This window comes from Peromyscus eremicus, chromosome 3, assembly GCF_949786415.1.
Source record: "Peromyscus eremicus chromosome 3, PerEre_H2_v1, whole genome shotgun sequence".
Classification (NCBI taxonomy): Eukaryota; Metazoa; Chordata; class Mammalia; order Rodentia; family Cricetidae; genus Peromyscus; species Peromyscus eremicus.
Genome location: NC_081418.1, coordinates 83,900,478 through 83,921,262, shown reverse-complemented (window position 1 = coordinate 83,921,262; position 20,785 = coordinate 83,900,478). Strand labels below are relative to the sequence as shown.

At 44.0% G+C, this 20,785-nt stretch overlaps 1 protein-coding gene and 1 long non-coding RNA gene across 2 annotated transcripts in view; one reads left to right on the top strand and one right to left on the bottom strand.

Moving 5' to 3' along the window:
- Positions 1 to 7,665: 7,665 nt before the first annotated feature.
- On the bottom strand, positions 7,666 to 9,415 carry LOC131905919 (uncharacterized). The gene is made up of 2 exons (XR_009378075.1): positions 8,861 to 9,415; positions 7,666 to 8,354 (listed from the first exon to the last, which is right to left on the bottom strand). It is a non-coding gene; the product is annotated as an uncharacterized LOC131905919 (long non-coding RNA).
- Positions 9,416 to 10,071: 656 nt separating this feature from the next.
- Positions 10,072 to 20,785, top strand: part of Rmnd5a (required for meiotic nuclear division 5 homolog A) — a 47,178-nt gene continuing 36,464 nt past the window's right edge. The window contains exon 1 of the mRNA XM_059257942.1: positions 10,072 to 10,365. Coding sequence (XP_059113925.1) covers positions 10,224 to 10,365 — 142 coding nt within the window. The 5' untranslated portion in view covers positions 10,072 to 10,223. The remainder of the gene's footprint in view (positions 10,366 to 20,785) is intronic.

Sequence of the window (20,785 nt, the reverse complement as noted above, 5' to 3'; positions counted from 1 at the left end):
GAATGCTCCTCCCTTCTGGAGTATGCAGAAGGTGTAGCAAATGCAGATATTGGACTAATGAATGTAGATCAACAATGGTAATCCTTGCCTTTGCAGTTGGGAAATGACCTGAGGGGCCTCTCTTAGGCCCCCATATCAAATTTGGTTCAGTCATTTCCTGTCATCGGGAAGAAACTCCTTTCCAGAGCAACTGAAGAACCTAACGCCTGTTGTAAAAAACCATACTGCTCTGGATGATAGAACAACTTTAGAAAAGAAAACAAAAATTTAAGTAGAAATTTTAAGTCAAAATTGATAAAGATTAGATTTGGAAACTCCCCAAAGTTAGGGTTGAGGAAGGGTTTTGTTTTTGTCTTTTCAGGAAAATAAAAACCATCTTGAAGAGTTCAAAGACCTTTGGACAAATAAGCACCCAAAGAAGAAGGGAAAACTACCTAAAAAAAAATTACCAAGAAAAGAAATAATCTAACCTAGTGCAATCTCCAAATTCTCCAAAAAGATGATGGGATCTCACAATGATGATTCCACATGGACTATGATAATTCCACCAAGCTGACAAACACCACCCAAAGATCAACATTGGACTACAAACTGCTCAGGACAATTTTGAGATGGCTAGCTGAGATGATCCAGCCTCACAGACTGCTATAGCCAGGACAAGCCCTACACTTTCCCATTATGCAGAGACTGGACAACAATGATACAGCTACCTCTCCCAGGACTTGACAATTAACCCAAACAATTTCTTTTTGGGATCCCCTAAAGATACCTTCACACACACACCCCAGACAGCAGGAAGTAAATTTAAGAACAGGATGCCCACATTCCTAAGAGGTGGGGGTGGATGGATTTGGGTCCTTCAATGTGTTACAAATATTTGTCATTGTTTAGGGTGGTTGGTCACAAGTTGTTATTGGTAATGGTAAGGAAAAAAGCTGAACAAAGGAGATTAGATTCAGGGTTCTTGTTTGGAAAAGAAAAGAAAAAGAAAAAAGGTGATACAGATATGATAGGATAAAATAGTAGATTATTGAATCTACTCTGAAAAAAAAAGGGATACAGATGTGATAGGATAAAAGGGTAGATTACTGAATCTACTCTGTAAAGAAAAAATTGGAATATAGGTGTAAGACAAAAAAGGTAGATTATTGAATCTACTTTTAAAAAGCAACTACTGGTTTTAAATATTTTACATTGGATTGGATTTTTCTATATTGTATACAAATTGTGTATATTGATACAAATTTGAGATTAATTTATTAGAACATACTATATATACACTTCTAATCTTGTTCAAGGTATTGTACCTATACAGTTCATTTAACAATGTAATGCAAATTGCTAGTCCTTGAAAGTTATTATTACCAACTATTTAGGACAATAAAGAAATGCAGGTTAGTAATTAGTCACCTATTATAATTGAACTTGTAGTCATAAGGTATGTTTTCAAAGTCAAACGGAGATATATTTTAGATAGACAGGTCATCTTCAAACACTTCAGAGATCTATGGCATTTAAGATGTTTTAATAACATAGGTTATTTTTTTTATGACCATGAGACATGTCTGTTCCTGGCAGCACCAATCTGCTTCAGAGAAGATGATGGGCATCGAAGAAACTCCTTATGTAGTTTGTGGCAAAAGTTAGTCACTGAGCAAGAAAACGCCCTTACTTCAACTACTAACAGTATGCTGTCCAAAATGGGCAAACAGGACACAAAATAAATGACTGCTAAACTTTGCCAAGACAAAGTTGGGGCACCCCTTCATAAAATCCTGCTTCATGCTGGCCTGCGGTGGCGCACGCCTTTAATCCCAGCACTCGGGAGGCAGAGTCAGGCAGATCTCTGTGAGATTGAGGCCAGCCTGGTCTACAGAGCAAGATCCAGGACAGGCACCAACAACAGGCACCAAAACTACACAAGAGAAACAGTGTCTTGGGAAAAAAATCCTGCTTCACAGATAAGTTTGTCAAATATGCTAAGCCTGTAGGCCAAAGTTAGATGCTCCAACATTGCAAAGGAACCTTGGGTGACTGTCCAGGCAGCCAGCTGTTTCTGTCATTTCTCACCTTTTTGGTAAGTTGCTTGCCTGTTTACTTAGGTAATATTTTTCCTTCTCAGGTCTCTGAGGGAGTTGAAGACTAGATAGTTATAGTTTTCCTTGTTAACAAATTCAGAAAAGAAATTTTACTAAAGAGGTGTAAAGTGGTATAAGTTTGAAAGACATCAAAAGATAGTTTTCGGTTGGTAATACAAGTTAGGATAGAAAGTGAATTAGGCACAACATTTTTGACTCACCAAAATATGAAAAATAATGGAGTATTTTTTCTGAATTTGTCAAATGTTTCTGGACTGGACATTGTTAATGTAATTATTGACTGTATATATTGTATATAGTTATTGTACTTATTATATATAGTTTTTCTTATGTTAGTTATAACCTTCCTTTATTATTTTAGACAAAAAAGGGGAAATGTGGTGATATACTGTTTGTAATCTAAGAAATAAAACTTGCCTGAAGATCGGAGGACAGAGCCAGCCACAGAGTTAGCCACAGAAGTCAGGCAGTGGTGGCACACACCTTTAATCCCAGCATTTGAGAGGCAGAGGCAGAGATCCCTCTGGATTTCTGTGAGTTCAAAGCCTACACCAGCTACACGAGATGAATCCAGTCTAAAAGAGAAACAGAGACAGGCAGTGGTGGCACACACCTTTAATTCCAGCACTTGGGATCACACACCTTTAATCCCAGCACTAGGAAGGTTGAGACAGGAAGTGATATGGCTGGGCAGAGAAAGGAAATATAAGGTGGGAGGAGACAGGAACTCTCGCTCTCTTTCAGGCTGAGGAGCTGGTGAGGTAAGAGGTGGTGGCTGTGGCTTGCTCTGCTTCTCTGATCTTTCAACTTTCACCCTATATCTGGCTCCGGGTTTTTATTATAAGATCATTTAGGATTCATGTAAACATGATTCAAACTCAAAGCTTTCAAAAGCAGGAAGGATGCATCTTCCCATATCTGTTTCCTTGTATAGCATCTTCTGTTACTTAATGAGCATTGACATCTCTGTCATGCAGGGTTGGCTGGAAAGAACATACAGTTTACCCCTTCTAAGTTATCCATTTTATAGATAAGGAGAGTGAGGCTGGGAGGCATTGAAGGAATTAATTACTTCAAGGTTACAGTGTGTTAGCACCCTTCCTGCTCTACCTAGTAAAGCACACAAAAGAGAGGTCAGGAAATTAAGACAACCAGATTACAGAAAGAAAATGAATCATACCAAAAAAAAACCCAGAAGAACAGGTCCACAAGGCATAAACACCTGGAGTACCAGAAACTAGCAACCATCCTCACAGGAAGTTGTAGAGGAAAGTAGCATTTGCTTGGTAGCCAGATTAGAACCACTCTAGCCTGAAAAGTAGTGAAGGCTGTGCTGTGAGAGCTTGGCTGCTGTGGAGGGGCTTAACTTCTGTTAACATTAATGGAGCAGAGAGGTGGGGAGATCGGCATAGAAGAAACATGTTATTTTCTGCGCTGCCCACTGATCCTAGAGAGTAGGTCACGATGCAAACAGGCATCATTCATCCAGCCGGCAAATGTCAATGTGTCCCAGACCGTGCAGTGGATGCAGAGCAGAGAGCGTTCATGTTGTCAATACATGCCGCCAGACCTTTTGCTTTCATTCACTTCCTAAACTGGTCTTCGTGGTAATTTCCAGAAATGAATATGCTGAAAATTGATTTTGTGAAATCTTGAAGAGGACTATTTTTCATGATTCAGTATTTTTAATAGCACAGTCTGTCAGTTTGCCCTTTCCTTTTAGCTGAGAGCTATAACAAAGCCAGGCACTTGCTCCAAGATCTGTGAACACCTTGCTGATTCATTTTCACAATTATGATCATGGTCTTTCTTATCCTTATCTCAAAGCATATTTTGCATAAAAATATTTTTAAGGAAGTAAATTTTAAAATTTTCTCAAATATGAGAAATGAAATTTATGGGTTTTGTGTGTGTGTGTGTGTGTGTGTGTGTGTGTGTGTGTGAGTGTGTGTGTGTTTTGTTTTGTCATGCTTCTATCTGGTTTCCAGATTCTAAAAATTAATCAATCTGTTCTTTTATGTCTTAGTTTGATTTCTACTGCTGTGTTAAAAATCATGATTGAAAGCAACTTGGGAAGAAAAGGGTCCATTTTCTCTTAAAACTCCCCTTCACCATCCATTGTTGAGGGAAGTCAGGATAAGAACCCAAGGCAGGAACCTGAGGCAGGAACTGAAGCAGAGGCCATGAAGGAATACTGCTTGATGACTAGCTCCCCATGGCTTGCTCAGTCTGCTTTCTTAGACATCCCAGAATCACCTGCCTAGAGGTGGTACCACCCTCAGTGGGCTGGGCTCTACCACACCAATCATTAGCCAAGAAAATGCCCTACAGACTTACCTACAGGCAATCTGATGGAGGCATTTTCTCAGTCTTTTCCCTGGTAAATCTAGCTTGTGTCAAGCTACAAAAACCAGGACATTTTATTTCCATTTTAAATTGTTGTGTACGATGTGCGTGCTCACCTGTGTGAGTCAGGGTATGCACATATCACGGCATGTGTACATTCAGGGGACAACCTTGGGTGTCAATCCTCATCTTCTAACTTGTGTGAGGTGGTATGTCTTGTGGTTTGCCACTGACTGCACCAGGCTAACTGTCCCATGAACGTCTGGGTATTCTATCTCTACCTCCCATCTCTCTGTAGAAGTGCCACGAATACAGACACACACTACTGCATCCAACTTTATGTGGGTCGTGGGCACCCAAACTCGGGGTCCTCGGCACCCAAACTCGGGTCTTCAAGCTTGTACAGCAAGTGCTTAACCCACTGAACCTTCTCCCCCAGTGCAAAGTAGTTATTAAAAGGGAATAATATTCTGTGGTTTTTGTTGTTGTTACTGGAGAAGATAGTGAAATGGACTTAGGGCTGTAGGTCTGTTGGTGGAATGCACAAAACCCTGGGTTTGACCCCTAGTACCATATGACATCTGTTGTGGTGGCATACACCTGGGATCTCAGAAGTGCCAGCACCAGGGACATAGAGGCGGAAGATCAGGAGTTCAAGCTCATCTCTGGGTACGTTATGAGTTTGAATCCAGCCTGGAATACGTGAAACCCTTTCTCAATGATAAGATAGTAAAGTTATAAATATAATGAACTCTCTCTTTGTTAAAGATGCACGTAGGGGTTTCTGTATAGGAATAACTAGGGGAATTCACCCCAGAGCTGTTCCTCCCAACCTCCATCCCAGGTCTTGAGATTTCAAAGAATTTTTACTTTTGTTTACTTATTTGTATTTCTATTTTCTTAAAATTAATATGTATTTTGATCAGATGACAGAAAGCTCCCCACCTACTTATTTGCCTTGTTGGTGCAGCAAAGTATTGACCAAAGCGATGCAGGGTATGGTGTGTTTTGGCTCAAAAAGTAGAGGTACAGCCATATGGTAGCAAAGTCATAGCAGCAGGAATATGAAGGAGCTGTCACCTGTAGCCACAGCCCAGAGGCTTCTCCTTCTTATCCAGTCTGGGGTGCCCTTCATGGAATGGTGCCTGCTTACCTTTAAGGTGGTTCTTCTCATATCACATAACCTAAGCCAGACACTCTCTTACAGCCATACATAGAGGCCTGTCTCCGAGTGATTCTAGACCTGCCAAACTGACAGTTAATATTAACAACCACACACCATTCCTTTTATTTAGCCTGGTGCAGGGATCAAATGTAGGGTCTTATCCATGCACATGCTTCCCTACTGAGTGACACCCTAGCTCCTCTTTACTTTTTAGTTACTGTTTATTTACATGCCCCAGAGAATCAATTTAGAGTGTAGGGAGACCAGAGCAAAGTCCAGAATAGTTGCAAAGGACAGATTCTCTATACTGAACAGAATGCCATCCCAGGAGTCCATTCAGCGCTGCAATGGGCTTCCCTTAGTGTGTGTCTAAGTTTCTTGTTAGGGTAAAAGTGAAAAATCGTAGACGAAACAATCTGTAGCTGCTCCGGAGACTGAATTCTCTCTCTTCAGGGTTCGTTACTTGCTCCTCCCTGTGACAAAATGCCTTCCACAAACAACGTCAAAGGGGAAAGATTTATTCTTCGAAGGCTTCAGAGGGTTCCGTCTGGGCTTGCTCTGCCTCATGTCCCTAGGAAGAACACCACTGTGGCAGAAACATGCCATGGAGGTGCTTCACCTCATAGTGGGTAAGGAAATCAAGGAAGGGATTGGGAACCAATTGTAACTTTCAAAGACTCACCTTCAGGACCTATTTCCTCCAAGGAAACCACATATCCTAGTTTCCAGAAAGTCCCCAAATACCAGATGGGGATCGAGTCATCAATACATGAGCCCAAGGGGAACATTTCATATTCAAACCCATAATCCATTTTTTAAAAGTTTCATTTTATTTTTTATTTTTATTTTATTTATTTATTTGGTTTTTTCGAGACAGGGTTTCTCTGTATAGCTTTGGTGCCTGTCCTGGACTCACTCTGTAGACCAAGCTGGCCTTGAACTCACAGAGATATGCCTGGCTCTGCCTTCCGAGTGCTAGGATTAAAGGTGTGCACCACCACCGCCTGGCTCATTTTATTTACTTTTATATTTGTACTCAACCATGTAAGTTCAGTGCCTGCAGAGGCCAGAAGAGGGATTCAGATCCCCTAGAACCGAAGTTACAGACTGTTGACCGTAAGCTCCTGGGAACTGGACCCAGGAACTCCTCAAGAGTAGCAAGTGCTCTTAATCATGGACCATATTTTCAGCACCCATAATACTTCTTCCTTCTAAAGATCCTTCTTTGAGAACTCAGGGCTTAGGCTCAACACAGTTATGAGCTGGGTAAGAAAACCCATGCAAAGGGAATGTAAAAGCATCTGACTGTCTAAGTACTATGTTACCCCTCCACTCAAGCTGGAAGCTTCCTTCACCTAATGTATGGCTCTCCTTTAACAAACGCATGAGAGCACTTTTCTGTTTAACTCAAGGAGAAAGGAAAGAAGTCAGGTCTGATCTGGGACCTGCCAATGTAGTTACGGAAATGTCTTAGTTAGGTTTCTTATTGCTGTGATAAAGCACCACAACCCAAAACAGCTGGGGTGGGGAGGGGGAAGAGGCAGGAGAAGGCTTTATTTCAGCTTGTAACACTCCATTGCTGAGGGAAGTCAGAGCACAAACTCAAGGCAGGAACTGAAGCAGAGGCCATGGAGGGGTGCTGCTGACTGGCTTGCTCAGCCTGTTTTCTTAGACACCCCAGGACCATCTGCCTAGAGGTGGCACTGTGATCTGGTCTTTCCCACATCAATCATCAATTAAGAAATTCTCCAGTAGGCTTGCTTACACGTAATCCGATGGAGCCATTTTCCTGCGTCGAGGTTCCTCTTCACAGATAACTTTGTCAAGCTGATAATAAATTAGCCAGGCCAGTGCATACCGTGTGGTCAACTAGAAACTGAACTAGAAATATGGGACAGCATGTAGGTGTTGGATGACGTCCTAGTGGTTTTACTGTGGACAAAGTCTCAATCAGCCCTATTAGAACTTTCAACATTCTATAATGATTAGTACAGTAGCCATTAGTCAGCTCACTGAGGATCTCAAGTGTGATTAGTACAGTCAAGGAACTACATGTTTGATTTCACATCAATTTTCATTTAAGTATGGATTGGTACTTTGTGTATCTGTGCAGGCTCAGGCGTTAGCAATAAATAAAATTTGTCCTGTTGCAGGGGTGGGGTGGGGCTATGAACGAGCTGCGTGCTCAGCTCACACTGAGAGTGTGACAATACTGGGCAATACGACGGGGCTGTGACGGGTTACACCGGGTATCACGGCAGCTCTCTGGATCTGAAGCTGCAGTTAATGAAGAGTCACTGTTTATTTTTGATTGGTGGCTAATAATAGCTCTTACTGTGCCAGGCATTATGTTGAAGGCCTTCCATGGATTATCGCATTTAGCTATTCTACCAACCTCTACGAAAAAGGAGGTGAAAGAGAGATTTAAAAAAAAGGTGACAAACTGTCACGGCGATCGTTGGACAGAGGGTAGGCACAAGTGGAGATCTGTCTGTGCAGTGTGGCAGCTAAAGAGGAAAACAGCTTCAGGGGGCCAAGGGAAGGTTGCCCACGCTCTGAGCTAAGTCAAGTCCATTGCAGTCCCAAAGCAGGAAGAAGAACCCAAGTACAGCGCCGCCTTTTGTTCCTTTGGGTGCCTGAGAATTTTCACAAAATGGATATTTGCTAGAAACCCTTTGGAGGAGAATGGTAAGGTTGATGGAGCTAAACGGTTTTTATCTTCGTGAAGCAGGAATCAGGGCCATCTGCCAAGAAAGAGGGATAGAACAAATGGTGATAAGGGGTAAAAGGAGCCCTGAAATACCATCAGCTGGGGCTCCCAACTCCCCAGCACCACCCTTTATCATTACAGGCCATCATATATTATCCCACGCAGTCTAACCACCCAGGGAAGTTTCTTTTTTCCCTTACTTGTTTCCACACGATGAAAACGGAAATTGAAGTTCAAAAAGGTTACCACCTTAATTAAAGGGAAACAAAGGCTGTCCACTACGGTGCAGGCAGTGTTCTGGCTAACAAACAGACCACAACAAAGGGTGTTTGCCCTCCACATCTTTGAGTGGTGCAAGCCAAACACATGCCACTCCAAACAATTATTATTTAAGACTTTGACAAATGATACGGGGGGGAAAAGATGCTGCCATAAAAGAGATGGTGGATTGATGGAGAACATGTGGGCAGGCAGCGTCGACACAATCATGGTGGAGGTGGGGATGCTATGAGTGGACGGGCAAGCTGGCAACTTCAGGACCTGGAAGGTGGACTCTCCCAGGCCCAGCCATGGGCAGGTGCAGAGGCTGTGAGGCAGGCACTCGGCGAAAGGCTATTGGGTAGCAGCCTGGTGAGCAAGGGGGCAACGGCCAAGGCCGAAAGCCCGTGGTAAACCAGGGCAAAGCCTGCGCCAAGGTAAGGGCAAGGAGCAAGGGCCAGGTTGCCCAGCTCGCCGACGCGTGTTCCTGACCACTGCCAAGCCGTCCGGCACGTGGACGAGGCGACAGGAAAGGCCGCTGGCAGGCCGAGGGACAGCGGGGAAGGAGAACTAGACGACGCGGGCGCCGGCCATCCCTAGAAAGGCCACCACCTTCCAGCGGGTGAGCGACCCCACCCGAGCCCTCCGCCCGCAGGTGGCCGGACTGACTGCCTTTCGTCCCGGGAGGCGGGCCTCAACGCCGGAACTTTGGTCAAGATGCCATGCAGAGAGAACATAAATCGGGATTAGGGCGAAGTCCTGGGGAAGACAGCCCTGTTGACTTCTGTCTCGCTTCCCCTCCCCGCTTCCCAGTAGGAGAAGATGCTCGCCTCGCTCTCCAAGGCACCCCCCTCCAACAGCGAACGCATTGGTTTGGCCCCTCATCCCGGATTGGCTGAAGTTTTACGCCTCGGCCAGGGATTGGAGGACGCTCGTCTCTTTCCCAGCTCTCGCGTCCATTGGTCAGCCTTCCGCTTCTGGGCGGAGTCGCCGGGGACGGTTTCCACCCTCTTGTTTACCGGCCGCGTAGTTGACGCTCTCGCTAAAGTTCCCTGTTCAGCGGCGCCCACCAATTGCGCCGCTCGCTCCGCCCTCGCTGCGCTCCCTCGCCGCCTCCCGCGTGGTACGGCCCACGCCTTGAGAACGCCGGCGCGTCCCTCCGCCCGCGCTCGCCCGCGGCTTCCCCCCCCTCCACACACACCCCGCACCGAGCCCGCGCTTGGTACGGCCCGCGCCACCTCCTCCGCTCGTGAGGGAGGCTTGACCCCCTCCCCGGCCGCGGCTCTTGGTGCCGCCCGGGAGAACCAGGTCATCGGCCGGTTCCCGTGAAAACAAAAACAATCGGCGGCGCCGCCGGGGGGGCAGCCGAACGCGGAGAGCCGGGGTGGGGGGGCCCGGGGCGGGACGCGGCGCCGGGTGGGGCGGGCGAGAGAGCGCGAGCGGCGGGGCCGGGGCGCCATGGGGCGGGCGGGCACGGGCTGCGCGGGGCTACCCCGGCGCCGCGGCTAGCGCGCCCGCCTCGCCTTAGCTTCCCGCGCCGCCCGCCGCCTTGGGGGACGAGGAGCAGGACGCGGCCTCGGTGGGGCCCGGGCCGAATCGCTGCGGACCGCCGAGCGCCGGGGAGCCGAGCGCCGCGGTCTCCGGCATGGATCAGTGCGTGACGGTGGAGCGCGAGCTGGAGAAGGTGTTGCACAAGTTCTCGGGCTACGGGCAGCTGTGCGAGCGCGGCCTGGAGGAGCTCATCGACTACACCGGCGGCCTCAAGCACGAGATCCTGCAGAGCCACGGTGAGGGCGGGCGGGCGGCCGCGCGCGGGGGTCGGGGCCCGTCGCTGCCGTCTGCTGGTCCCCAGGCCGCGGCGACTTGCCCTCCTCGCGCGGACCCACCCGGAAACGCGGTGGCCGGGGGGGGGGGGGGACGACAGCAGTCCGCTGCACACGGCTCGGGGCGCGGGGTCTTGCGGGGTCGTGCGGGCCGCAGGTGTGCGAGTGATAAATAGGGTCTGCTCAGGGCTCTGTGCAGTTCCTCGCTCTCGGAGACCTTGTTTTTTTTCCCCCCGGTGGTTCTGGGGTTAGAGAGTTGGATGTTCTTAGCTGTGCCGCTCCTGCAACTTCAGAGTTGGACTGGGGTGAGCAGGCAGCTCTTCTGAACTCGGGATTCCGGGGAAGCCGGCCGAGGCAGACCGTTCCGCGCTCCAGAGGCTGCTGGAGCCTCTCTTGAGACCCACGGAGCCGTTGTGGGGTTGCTAGTTACTTGCCTTAACCTGGTCCAGTTTGTACTTGTTAATCCCTTCAGAAAAACGGGGTTTCCGTAGAAAGTGCTTTTGTCTAGATTATTTCGTCAATTGGCCTACCTCTTGGAGGACAGATGCCGGGTCTCACTTGAGGAAAGGGTTTTGTGTTTTTAAAATAACATGAAAAGTCTGGTACTTGGGAGTCACAGTGCTGACTCTTTCTGAGAGGTGACTTGTAAAGCGTTCATTCAAGAGGCCGAGCCCTTGTCATTTAGTGGGCTGAACAGAAATGAAAGGGATGCTTGCTAGCCGGGGAGAAATAAATGCAGATGTAGCAGGTGAGGCGACGGCATTGTTAGCTCTGCCCCTCTCTCCTCTCCTTTCCTCTACACCTTCCTTTTCCAGACAGTTCGGTTGAGGGTGACTGCGCCTCCCTGGTAAAGGAGTCTGACAACTTCTGACACGGCTGTCACTTTGGAACTCTGGGAAAGAGCTAAGCTGGAGCCATTGTGGTTGAAATATTAATGTGTGTGTGTGTGGGGGGGTCTATTTTAACTGTAGTAAGGTTTCTATATAGATGTATGGAAAACATGTTGATGGCTGCATGTGAAAAGACATCTGACTGCTTTGGTGGTGATGATATAGTCAGTACAAACGGAATAGTGTGGGGTGGGAGGGAATCTGCAAACTAATGAATTTTGATTCGTGAGATAAAGTTCAAGGGTTTGCTGAAGATAGAGCAAAGGTCTTGGGGTATACGTGAGACTGAAATTGGTTGTTTTCTTTTGTGTGTGGTGTTTGAGATAGTCTCACTGTGTGGCCCAGGCCAGCTTTGAATTCATGGCCTTCCTGTCTTCATCTTCCTAGTGGTTGGGATTACTGGTGTACCACCTCTGTTCTCTGATATTTTAAGAAGACAGTGGAGGAGATCATAGGCTGTGAGATGAAAGATCTTAGGCTCTAAACACAACCAAGGAGAGCAGAAGTGAGAAGGGGACAGGCTGCTGAGCTGTTACGTGACAATTTCATGGACAAGCCAGATTATTGGGGCTAAGAAAACTCCAGTGCATACTGAAGTGGAAGGCAGTCCAAGGTGGTTCAAGTCCAGTGCTTGAAGATACCACACCCCTTCTCCCAGAAGACATTGTTGTCTTTTCACCAAAAAGGAAGAAGCCAGTAGGGAAAGAGAATGAATATAGGGCTTCTACTTGGAGAGGTGAAGGAATGTTTCCTTTTGGGGACCAGACCAGAGATTGGGGGTTATACAGGGAGGGTTTGAGAGAGAGATGGACCGTAGAGTCCTTACAGAAGAATGACTATAGTAGAAGGAAGATGTGAGTGTGCGGTTCGTTTTAGGGAAATTGAAGCCAGTCCCAAATGGATAAAATGACTCTAAAGATTGCCAAGGCATGGGTTTTGGGTCTCTTTACTTGTAGGGAAACTTTTCTCGAAACCTATGGTGTGAAGGGTAGTAGCCACAGTACGCTGTGCTGTTAGAACACAGTTGTGTTTGTTCTCTTGATTTTTGCCCCCCCCCCATCTTTTTACCTTTCTGTGAACCAAATGCCTGCCAGTTCTCTGTGGCAGCTCTTTTAATTTCCTTTAATAAGTTGAATAGGATTAAGTGATGAAAGGTAGTTAAAAAACATGAAAGAAATACATATACCACAAATACTAGGTCTGGTTTTTAATGTAGTCTTTGTTTCTCTTGGTGTTCTTTTGAGTGAAGATAAACGTGCTTTGGTATCTGGTTATGGTCTTTTTGAAGCAGCTAATTTCTTTTTTTTTTTTTTTTTTTTTGGTTTTTCGAGACAGGGTTTCTCTGTGTAGTTTTGCGCCTTTCCTGAAACTCACTTGGTAGTCCAGGCTGGCCTCGAACTCACAGAGATCCACCTGGCTCTGCCTCCCGAGTGCTGGGATTAAAGGCGTGCGCCACCACCGCCCGGCGAGCAGCTAATTTCTAAATTAAAGGTTCATGTAGGTGATGGGCGGTGGATATTACATTCAATCTTAAGTATGCCCCCTTTAAAGGTATGCCTACTGAAAGCGGAGTTTACCACTCTATATAAGACTTGGAATGTGCCCATCTGGGCAAGTAATCTGGTAGGCTGCTGTGATCTGAGAGAGGGGCTCCAATTGGGGTCTTCTGTCAGGGTTCTCTGCATCTTCTGCTCCGAGCTAGAGTGGTGATATTCTTGGAAGAAGAGAAGGAGTAAGGTAGAACCTTGGGGACTGTAAACACTAGCCTACCAGACCGGATAAAGGACAGATCATTGTATATACTGGTAGATAACTTCCTCTTTCAAAAGCATCTTGTACCAGTAGCAGGGATTAGCCCAATTTTAAAAAGCCGTAATTTCTTAGGTATTGAGTTCTGCCCGACGTGTGGAACAGTCCTGAATAGGGGAGTGAGATTGAGAAAAAATAGCTAGGGAAAAAAAAAAGAACCATAGAGGAAAAGACAGAGGCACAGGATAGGTTCGGGAGGGCTCTCAGTTAATATTGCTGCAGCCCCAAGTTTATTTCTCACAGCCTTTTTATACCCAAAGCAAGGGGGGCAAAAGACCTCCCCCTCTCAAGGACACCATGGTTCAAGGTACAAACAAGCATAAATACCTCCTTAATTCTCAAGACATCTGACAACCACACCTTAGGTGATATATCCTGTTACCCAGCCTTAAGGAGCAAAGACAAACTTGAACTCTCTGACCTTGAGTCAAGATGGAATCAAGCCACAAGCTGGGCTCCCACACTTAGGTTTACTCTGAATCTATAGTGGGGTGTCTGAGGTAAGAGGGATCACAGACAACTAATAAATGACCATAGTTCTGAAGTTTGTGTTGGAAACTGGTTGTACTTAAATGGAGTTAGTAAGCTCTTCCACATTGCTCCAGGTTGAAAACACCACCCAAGAGGACTAGCCTGAAACCAGTCCTGCTGTGAGTTCTAAATGCCTCTCTGTAACCTAACGTTGTTTCGTGTGAAGTTTCTCCATTAGCGATCTCTCTTTAGAATGTAGGTTTCTTAATGCATACTCTTTAGGAGAATGAGGGTGGTAGGTGATAGTCACTCCCATCTGCTGAATTAGTTTATGTTCTGCCACTTTATCTGTAGTTCATCAGCCTGGAAAGGGGGTTGGAAATGTGGGGTTTTGTTTTGTTGTTGTTTTGTGCGTGTATGTGTGTGTGTGTGTGTGTGTGTGTGTGTGTGCGTGTATGTGTGTAGTGTCCAGCTTCTGCTAGAGGAATTATATTGGAGTATAAGACTCTGAGACGGAGATTCAGGCCTTGAGTTTGGGAGGTTCTAGGGCAGCTAGGAGGATAATAGGAGAATGGAGGGGCATTAGAGGCTAGGGAGAGTTTAGAGAAGTCTGACTGGACCGGGCCATTCCTTTTCATGGAGCTGGACTCCAGAGGATTCTCTTTGTTGCCTTGGATAGGACATGGAGGCATGAGGCTAGGCCTCAATGGTGTGCCCAGAGTGAAAGGGATAGACATAGGTATTCATGTCAGATGGAAAACAGGGACCAGTATGTTGGTCTGGGACAATAAGACCACTTTTCACCTACTTTGTCAGAAGTTCAGGAATTGTATTGAGTTCTTCTGCGTAGGCTGAGTTATTTTGATTGAAGTTCAGGTTCATTAACTCCTCAACTGGAAGGAGAGGAGCATACAATAGCTTTTAGTTGTGTCCACCTTTGAGTGGTTTTCTCAGAAGGAAGAAATGGAGTATAGTGGTTGCTGGCTGGGATCTTTTCCAGGATGCCCTGGGTCTAATGTGGGTGACGCTTTACTCAGACATATATGTGCACTCAGTTTTTACATGGGCTCGTAGTAACATATGTGGATTTATCCTCAGTTTCAGACAGTGGTACTTGTGAGGTCATAGACTGGATAATAGGTATAATAAACCAAAGCACAATGGTTTTAGTGATCTGGTTTGTGATAATTGTGCCAATCTAGTTTGTGATAATTATTTTTCCTCTTAGCATTTTCCTAGTGGAAAATACATTTTTTTTTTGTTTGTTTTGTTAGCATTTTGTGGTAGAATGAAGAACAAAAGAGAGGCTGAAACAATTTTGGTAACAGTTTCACAATATGCTTAAAATGTAGTTGGGAAATTATAATTGTAATAGTTAAGGGTGTACCATATTACTTTTAGGTTATTTTTAGACTATTACTAAAAGGATTTTGGCTGTACTTGGGATCAAACCCAGGACTTTATGAATGCTAGGCAAGCTCTAAACCACTGAGCTGTATATGTATATCTAGCCCTTTAAAGTTCTCGTGCTTTTTAAATTTTATTTATTTTGAGTAGATAATGCATGCAGATAGTTTGCATCCAAACAATAAATAGGCTTCCTGGGAACAGACTTCTCCACCATTCCTGTTCTAAGATATCGTAATTGTCTAACAGACAGATGAAGATGCCAGTTTTCAGAAACATTAAAAAAAGAATTGAGGGAAATGGGGTTCAGTGGTAGATTGCTTGCCTAGCACCTCAAAAAATGGGGGCAGTGGGGTAATGTGTCACTTTTTAAAATGGCATTTGCTGTGTACTTAAACTTACTATGGTTAGGTTTTGTGAGTCGGTTAAAGACACTATTGTGTGTGGAGTGATAAATACATAAAAGCATTTTAAGCAGTTTTTTGCATTTATTCATTGTGTGTGTATGGGAAAGTGTCACAGAACACAGGTAGCAGCCAGAGGACAACTTGCAGGAGTTGGTTCTCTATTTCCATCATGTGGGTCCCAGGAATCAAACCCGGTCATCAGGCGTGGCAGCAGGCCTTTATTTGAGCCCTTTTGCTGGTCCGTATATTAGCATCTTAAAACTCATTTTTGTGTGTATTTATAGTTGTAAAACTTAAACTGTGACTTCTATAACAGTCTTACTGTTGAGTCAGAAAATAGCTGAACTAGTGTCAAAGCTTTCTTTGTTTTGTTTTGTTTTTGTTTTTTTTCCGAGACAGGGTATCTCTGGGTAGTTTTGGTGCCTGTCTTGGATCTCGCTCTGTAGCCCAGGCTGGCCTTGAACTCACAGAGATCCACCTGGCTCTGGCTCTGCCTCCCGAGTCCTGGGATTAAAGGTGTATGCTACTACCACCCGCTGCTTTCTTGTTTTATTAAGTTTGAGAGTGATCAGATGCAAAGACACTTAGGCAAGTGAGTATGAAAAAAATACTATGGGTGTGACATTTTAAGCTCACATTTAGACCACCAAGGTATCAGTTAGGGCCTGGTAGACTTATTCAGCCTTACTTTTTAGTTAACTCAGGTTAGATCACATAACCAGACTCCATTTGTTGAAATTGCACTAATATTATCAAGATTATATAATATATAATATATTCTCAATATATATAATATATAATATATTATATATTTTCTCAAGAATATATATAATATATAATATATATATTTATGTATATTCTTGAGAAGAATGACTTTTGAACTTTGAATTGAATACAGTGTGGTCTAAATTTACATCTAGAGTAGCAAGTAGCGTGTGAGTGGATCATAAATAAAAGTTTGGGTGGATGGCTGTACCATTGTTCAGGCATGGTAAACAGAATAGATGGGTTGCCAAGCTACTCAGGCTATTTTAAGTAGGAAAATAAAAGGTCAGTGTGTTTCCAGTTGGGCTTAGAAGCAGATTTAACTTGTGCTAGTCATTCCCGTCCAGGCTCATGTAGGAGGTAATTCTTTGTTATTTGGAACATTATTCATTTAGATTTCTGTGTTATCCAGTATTCTTTAGGTTTCAGGTGGTTTTAATTAAAGTGGAATTTTTTTACATATGACTAAATGAATGGGTCCAGGTTAAGCAAAGCTGGCTTCTGAGACACAAAAGATGTCACCAGGAAGTCTTGTCTTCCATCATTTATACTTTCCATGATTGCTTGCGTTTTCAGAGTTTTCCCCACATTGAGGTGAAGATGGCTGATTGAGCTCAAAAGACAAACATTTCTGGTTTTGTGTCCTTTCTCCTTAATTAGTAACTGGAGCTGGAGTTTGGTCTTGGTCATCTTGAGCTCTGCTCATCCTGTGTCAGAAGATACATAGCTACGTGTCCCCATTCTTCAGAAGAAGACCTCTGGAAAGGCACATTTGCTCAAAACATATGTTGATGAAAATGGAAGAACTCTGAACTGTGTCAACAGTAGTGTTCTTGGAGAAGTGTTGATGACTAGCCCAACCTCCACTGCCCAGCTTTAGCCTTGTATCCTAACTCTGTTCATATTATTCTAAATGCTGAATAGATCTTAGTTCATGCAGCTTTGGGGACTTGTTTGAAATGGCTTTGATGCTTTACATAAAGCCATTTCTAAGAGTATTTTATCTCTTAAATGTCCTTAATTCTGTGTAGTAACACAAATCATCCCAGAAAGAAATATGCAGAAATGGCTTAAGTCTTATAGGACAAGTGTCTATGAACTTTATATCTAATTAGGGGGATGAGACTGGTATGAATTTTAACAAAAACAGTGCCTTGTAATGCAAGACCATCTATAGAGACCCAGTGCTGGTGAGTGGTAGAGAAAGGAGTCTGCCTTAGGTCAGGGACTCTTCCCACCTGTGGTAGATTTTAGTAGTACATGGAGATGTGGGAAGCAGGAAGATGGGATGGAGAACCAGAAGAGGGGGCAAGAACAAAGGTGCAGAGAAGGAGATGATGAAGGAACATGGGATAAAAGCATTCTATAAAGTCATGGACACCAGTGACAGAGAAACAGGGAAGACACCGACATTTTCAGTATGGATGGGGCAGGGTGTGATTGGAGGACTGTTGCCCGAAGTGCTCAGGTTTAGTTTGATCTGGTGACATGAGCCTGTCCTTTGGGTGGTAGTGGTAGAAATGTAAAGACTTCCTAAGGGATCTTTGAGAGTGACCAGGACTTGTGCGGGAATGGAGTCTGGCAGAGTGGGGTAAAGGTTGGAAAAATCGAAGGTTAATCCAAGGTTTTAAGAGGAGTGAAATAGATAATTATGGAACAAAGGAAAAAAAAAAAAACCAGCAAAGTTTGGAAGAGTCGGGGAAGCCCAAGTTTGATTTTTAAAATAGAAATCCAGATTTAAATGTTACAATGGGTTCAACCATTCATTTTCAAGATACTTAGAGATTAAGTATTTGTGTTTTGAATTGGGGGGGGGGCTTTAAAAATAAGGACCGTGCAGCAGACATTTAAAAACACATGTCTGCATATTTCTTCTTTTTCTCCAGTTCTTGTCATATGTGCTCTGAAGCCTTCCGCCCCCACCCACAACAGCCATTGGTCAGTTCTCTGCCCCAAGAACACTGTCAAGTCTGTACCATGTAGTTGAGCTTTTAAATACAAACTTTGTTGTTTCAGTTTTCCTGTTTGCTTTTGCTGCTCTAGGATTGTGACCTGATGGAGTGGTCTTTAATACCGTCCCTGGATGAGAACACTCATTTGTGAATCCTGCCTGTTAGAACTGCCCTGTTCTAAAAGGTCGGTCAGGACTTGAGCACCAGAATGCTTGCTTGATTTGCTCATCTTGAGTAGACCCTAAAAGGTTTGTTTTCAGCGTACCACCTCTAGAAAAAAAGATGAATGAGTTTGTTCCCTTATTTATTGAACCAGCTGGAAGCCTAGATGTTAAGGTTGCTCTCAAGGCCACAGCTCTCCTTGACCACCACTAGGGTACTAACATATGAAATAATCCTTTGTTAATTTTAACATCAGGCTTAGCTTTTCAAGTTTCTGTCTTAATATTTTGCAAGGAGAGCCATGTTCACTTTGGACAGGTGACTTTTTAAGAGTCAGTTTTAAGTCCTAATGTCTTTGTTCACATTCTAAAATTCTTAACCTATTTAGAAACTAGTAACATGAGGGAACACACCTTGAACATTGCTGGCCAAGGCTCTGACACTGTTAATTGAATCCAAATGTCATCATCCCCCCCCCCTTTTGACATTTTTGTGGGTTTGTTTTGGTTTCATTTTATTTTTGAATATTAAGACTCTAAGCTGGGTATAGTGGGGAACACCTTTAATCCCAGCACTTGGGTGAGTTCAAAGCCACCCTTGTCTTACATAGTGAGTTCCATGACAGCCAGAGCTACGTATTGAGACCCTGTCTTGAAAAACACAAAAGGTTTCAAAAGAAGAAAAAAAGACTCTAAAAGAGTGGGATACCATAAAAATATCCCCTTCTAGTCTTCTTAATCATACCTGATATTCTTGTGACTTGTTTGAATTTGTGCTTTGTAATTTTATTTATGTGTTTATTTTGAGACAGTCTCATATTCTAGACTGGACTGGAACTTGCTAGGTAGCCTAGAACGACCTTGAACTTAAAACCATCCTTCATTACCCCACCTCCACACCAGTGCTAGGGTTAGGAGTGAATACCATCCCCATCCCCATGCTTGGGATTGAACCGAAGACTTCATGTATGCTAGGCAAATACTCTTAAATTCCAGCCCCTATGGAGTTGTTTAAGTGTTTTGTTTTAATTTTTCAGGAACTGATTTCATTGAATTCTGGAATGCAAATTTACAAGGTCTGAGTTTTATTTAGGTATAGTTAGGATTATGTTTCCTGAAAGGAGTTCTGTTTCTCTGCATCAAAACTTGTATCCTATTTTGTTTTCTATTTAATTCTATTAAGATCTCTGTCCATTTTGTCAAAGTGCAAATAACTCAGAAGAGCTCAAATGCAGTATATGTAATATTTACAAACTAATTTTTTTGCCTCTAGCATATTCATAAAAATGTATAAATAGGGTCTGTGATTTCTAGGGGATCTGACAGTTCATTTTTGTCTTAGGCTTTTAGACTTTTTGAAAATCTGAATCATAATTATCTTGCATATTAGCGCCTTTTTGTGTTTTTTTGTCTCACTAGTTTTATAATGTTCTTCACTATAGAGGGTCTCATCTCATGACTTCTGGGCAGCCTGTACTTGATGGTGTATCAACACCTTTAAACTCTCTTTTATAAACTGAATTAGAGCTTTGATTATCCGCTCACTCTTCTGCATTTCGATGGTGCTCCCTGCCAGCTGTGGTTTTTACAATGATATTTTGCTAACAGCATGTCTCTGCAGTTGGTTACATCACCCCACCCCATATGAAGTAAGTACTAGACAAGTTTGAAAGTTTGAACACTGGGTAGGAATTTCGTTTTCAGTTTTACTGTCTTTGACTTGATTGAGTCTAGATGGTTCAAATGGAGTGAATGGTACCACAGTTGGGCACATGGGTTTCTTACCTTTGTTTTTTGTTTTTTTTTGTTTTGTTTTGTTTTTTTGTTTTTTGTTTTTTCGAGACAGGGTTTCTCTGTGTAGCTTTGCGCGTTTCCTGGAACTCACTTGGTAGCCCAGGCTGGCCTCGAACTCACAGAGATCCGCCTGGCTCTGCCTCCTGAGTGCTGGGATTAAAGGCGTGCGCCACCACCGCCCGGCGGGTTTCTTACCTTTGTGATGAGTAAGGAGAAATATAGACCAAATAAATGGTATTAAAAAAATACTAAAAATGCTAAAAATGCATTTGTAGTTTACTAAAACCAACATATAACTAAAAATTTTATAATTTTTGGCTTTGTGAGATACCTTTTTAAGATATTTACTATGTTCTGATATTAGGATGTACTTTTTTGAAAAAAAATTAATTTGTGTGTGTGTGTGTGTGTGTTTGTACACACATGATTGTGGTCCGAGGACAACTTCACAGAGTCAGTTCTTGCCCACCTTTATGTGGGTCCCAGGGGTCAAAGTCATCCGGCTTGGCAGCAAGCACCTTTACAATCTGAGCAACCTCACCCGCGTGGGATGCGCTTTGCTACACAGAAACTGAGGTGGATGTCTCTGTGTCTTTAACACAACTCGGGGTATTTTTGTTTATTATCTGTTGTATGTATCTGTGTATCATTCCCATGAAATTAACTGAAAACAGGAAGCACACTATCAACTCCTAACATTTAACCACGGTGACTGGCATCTAACAGGC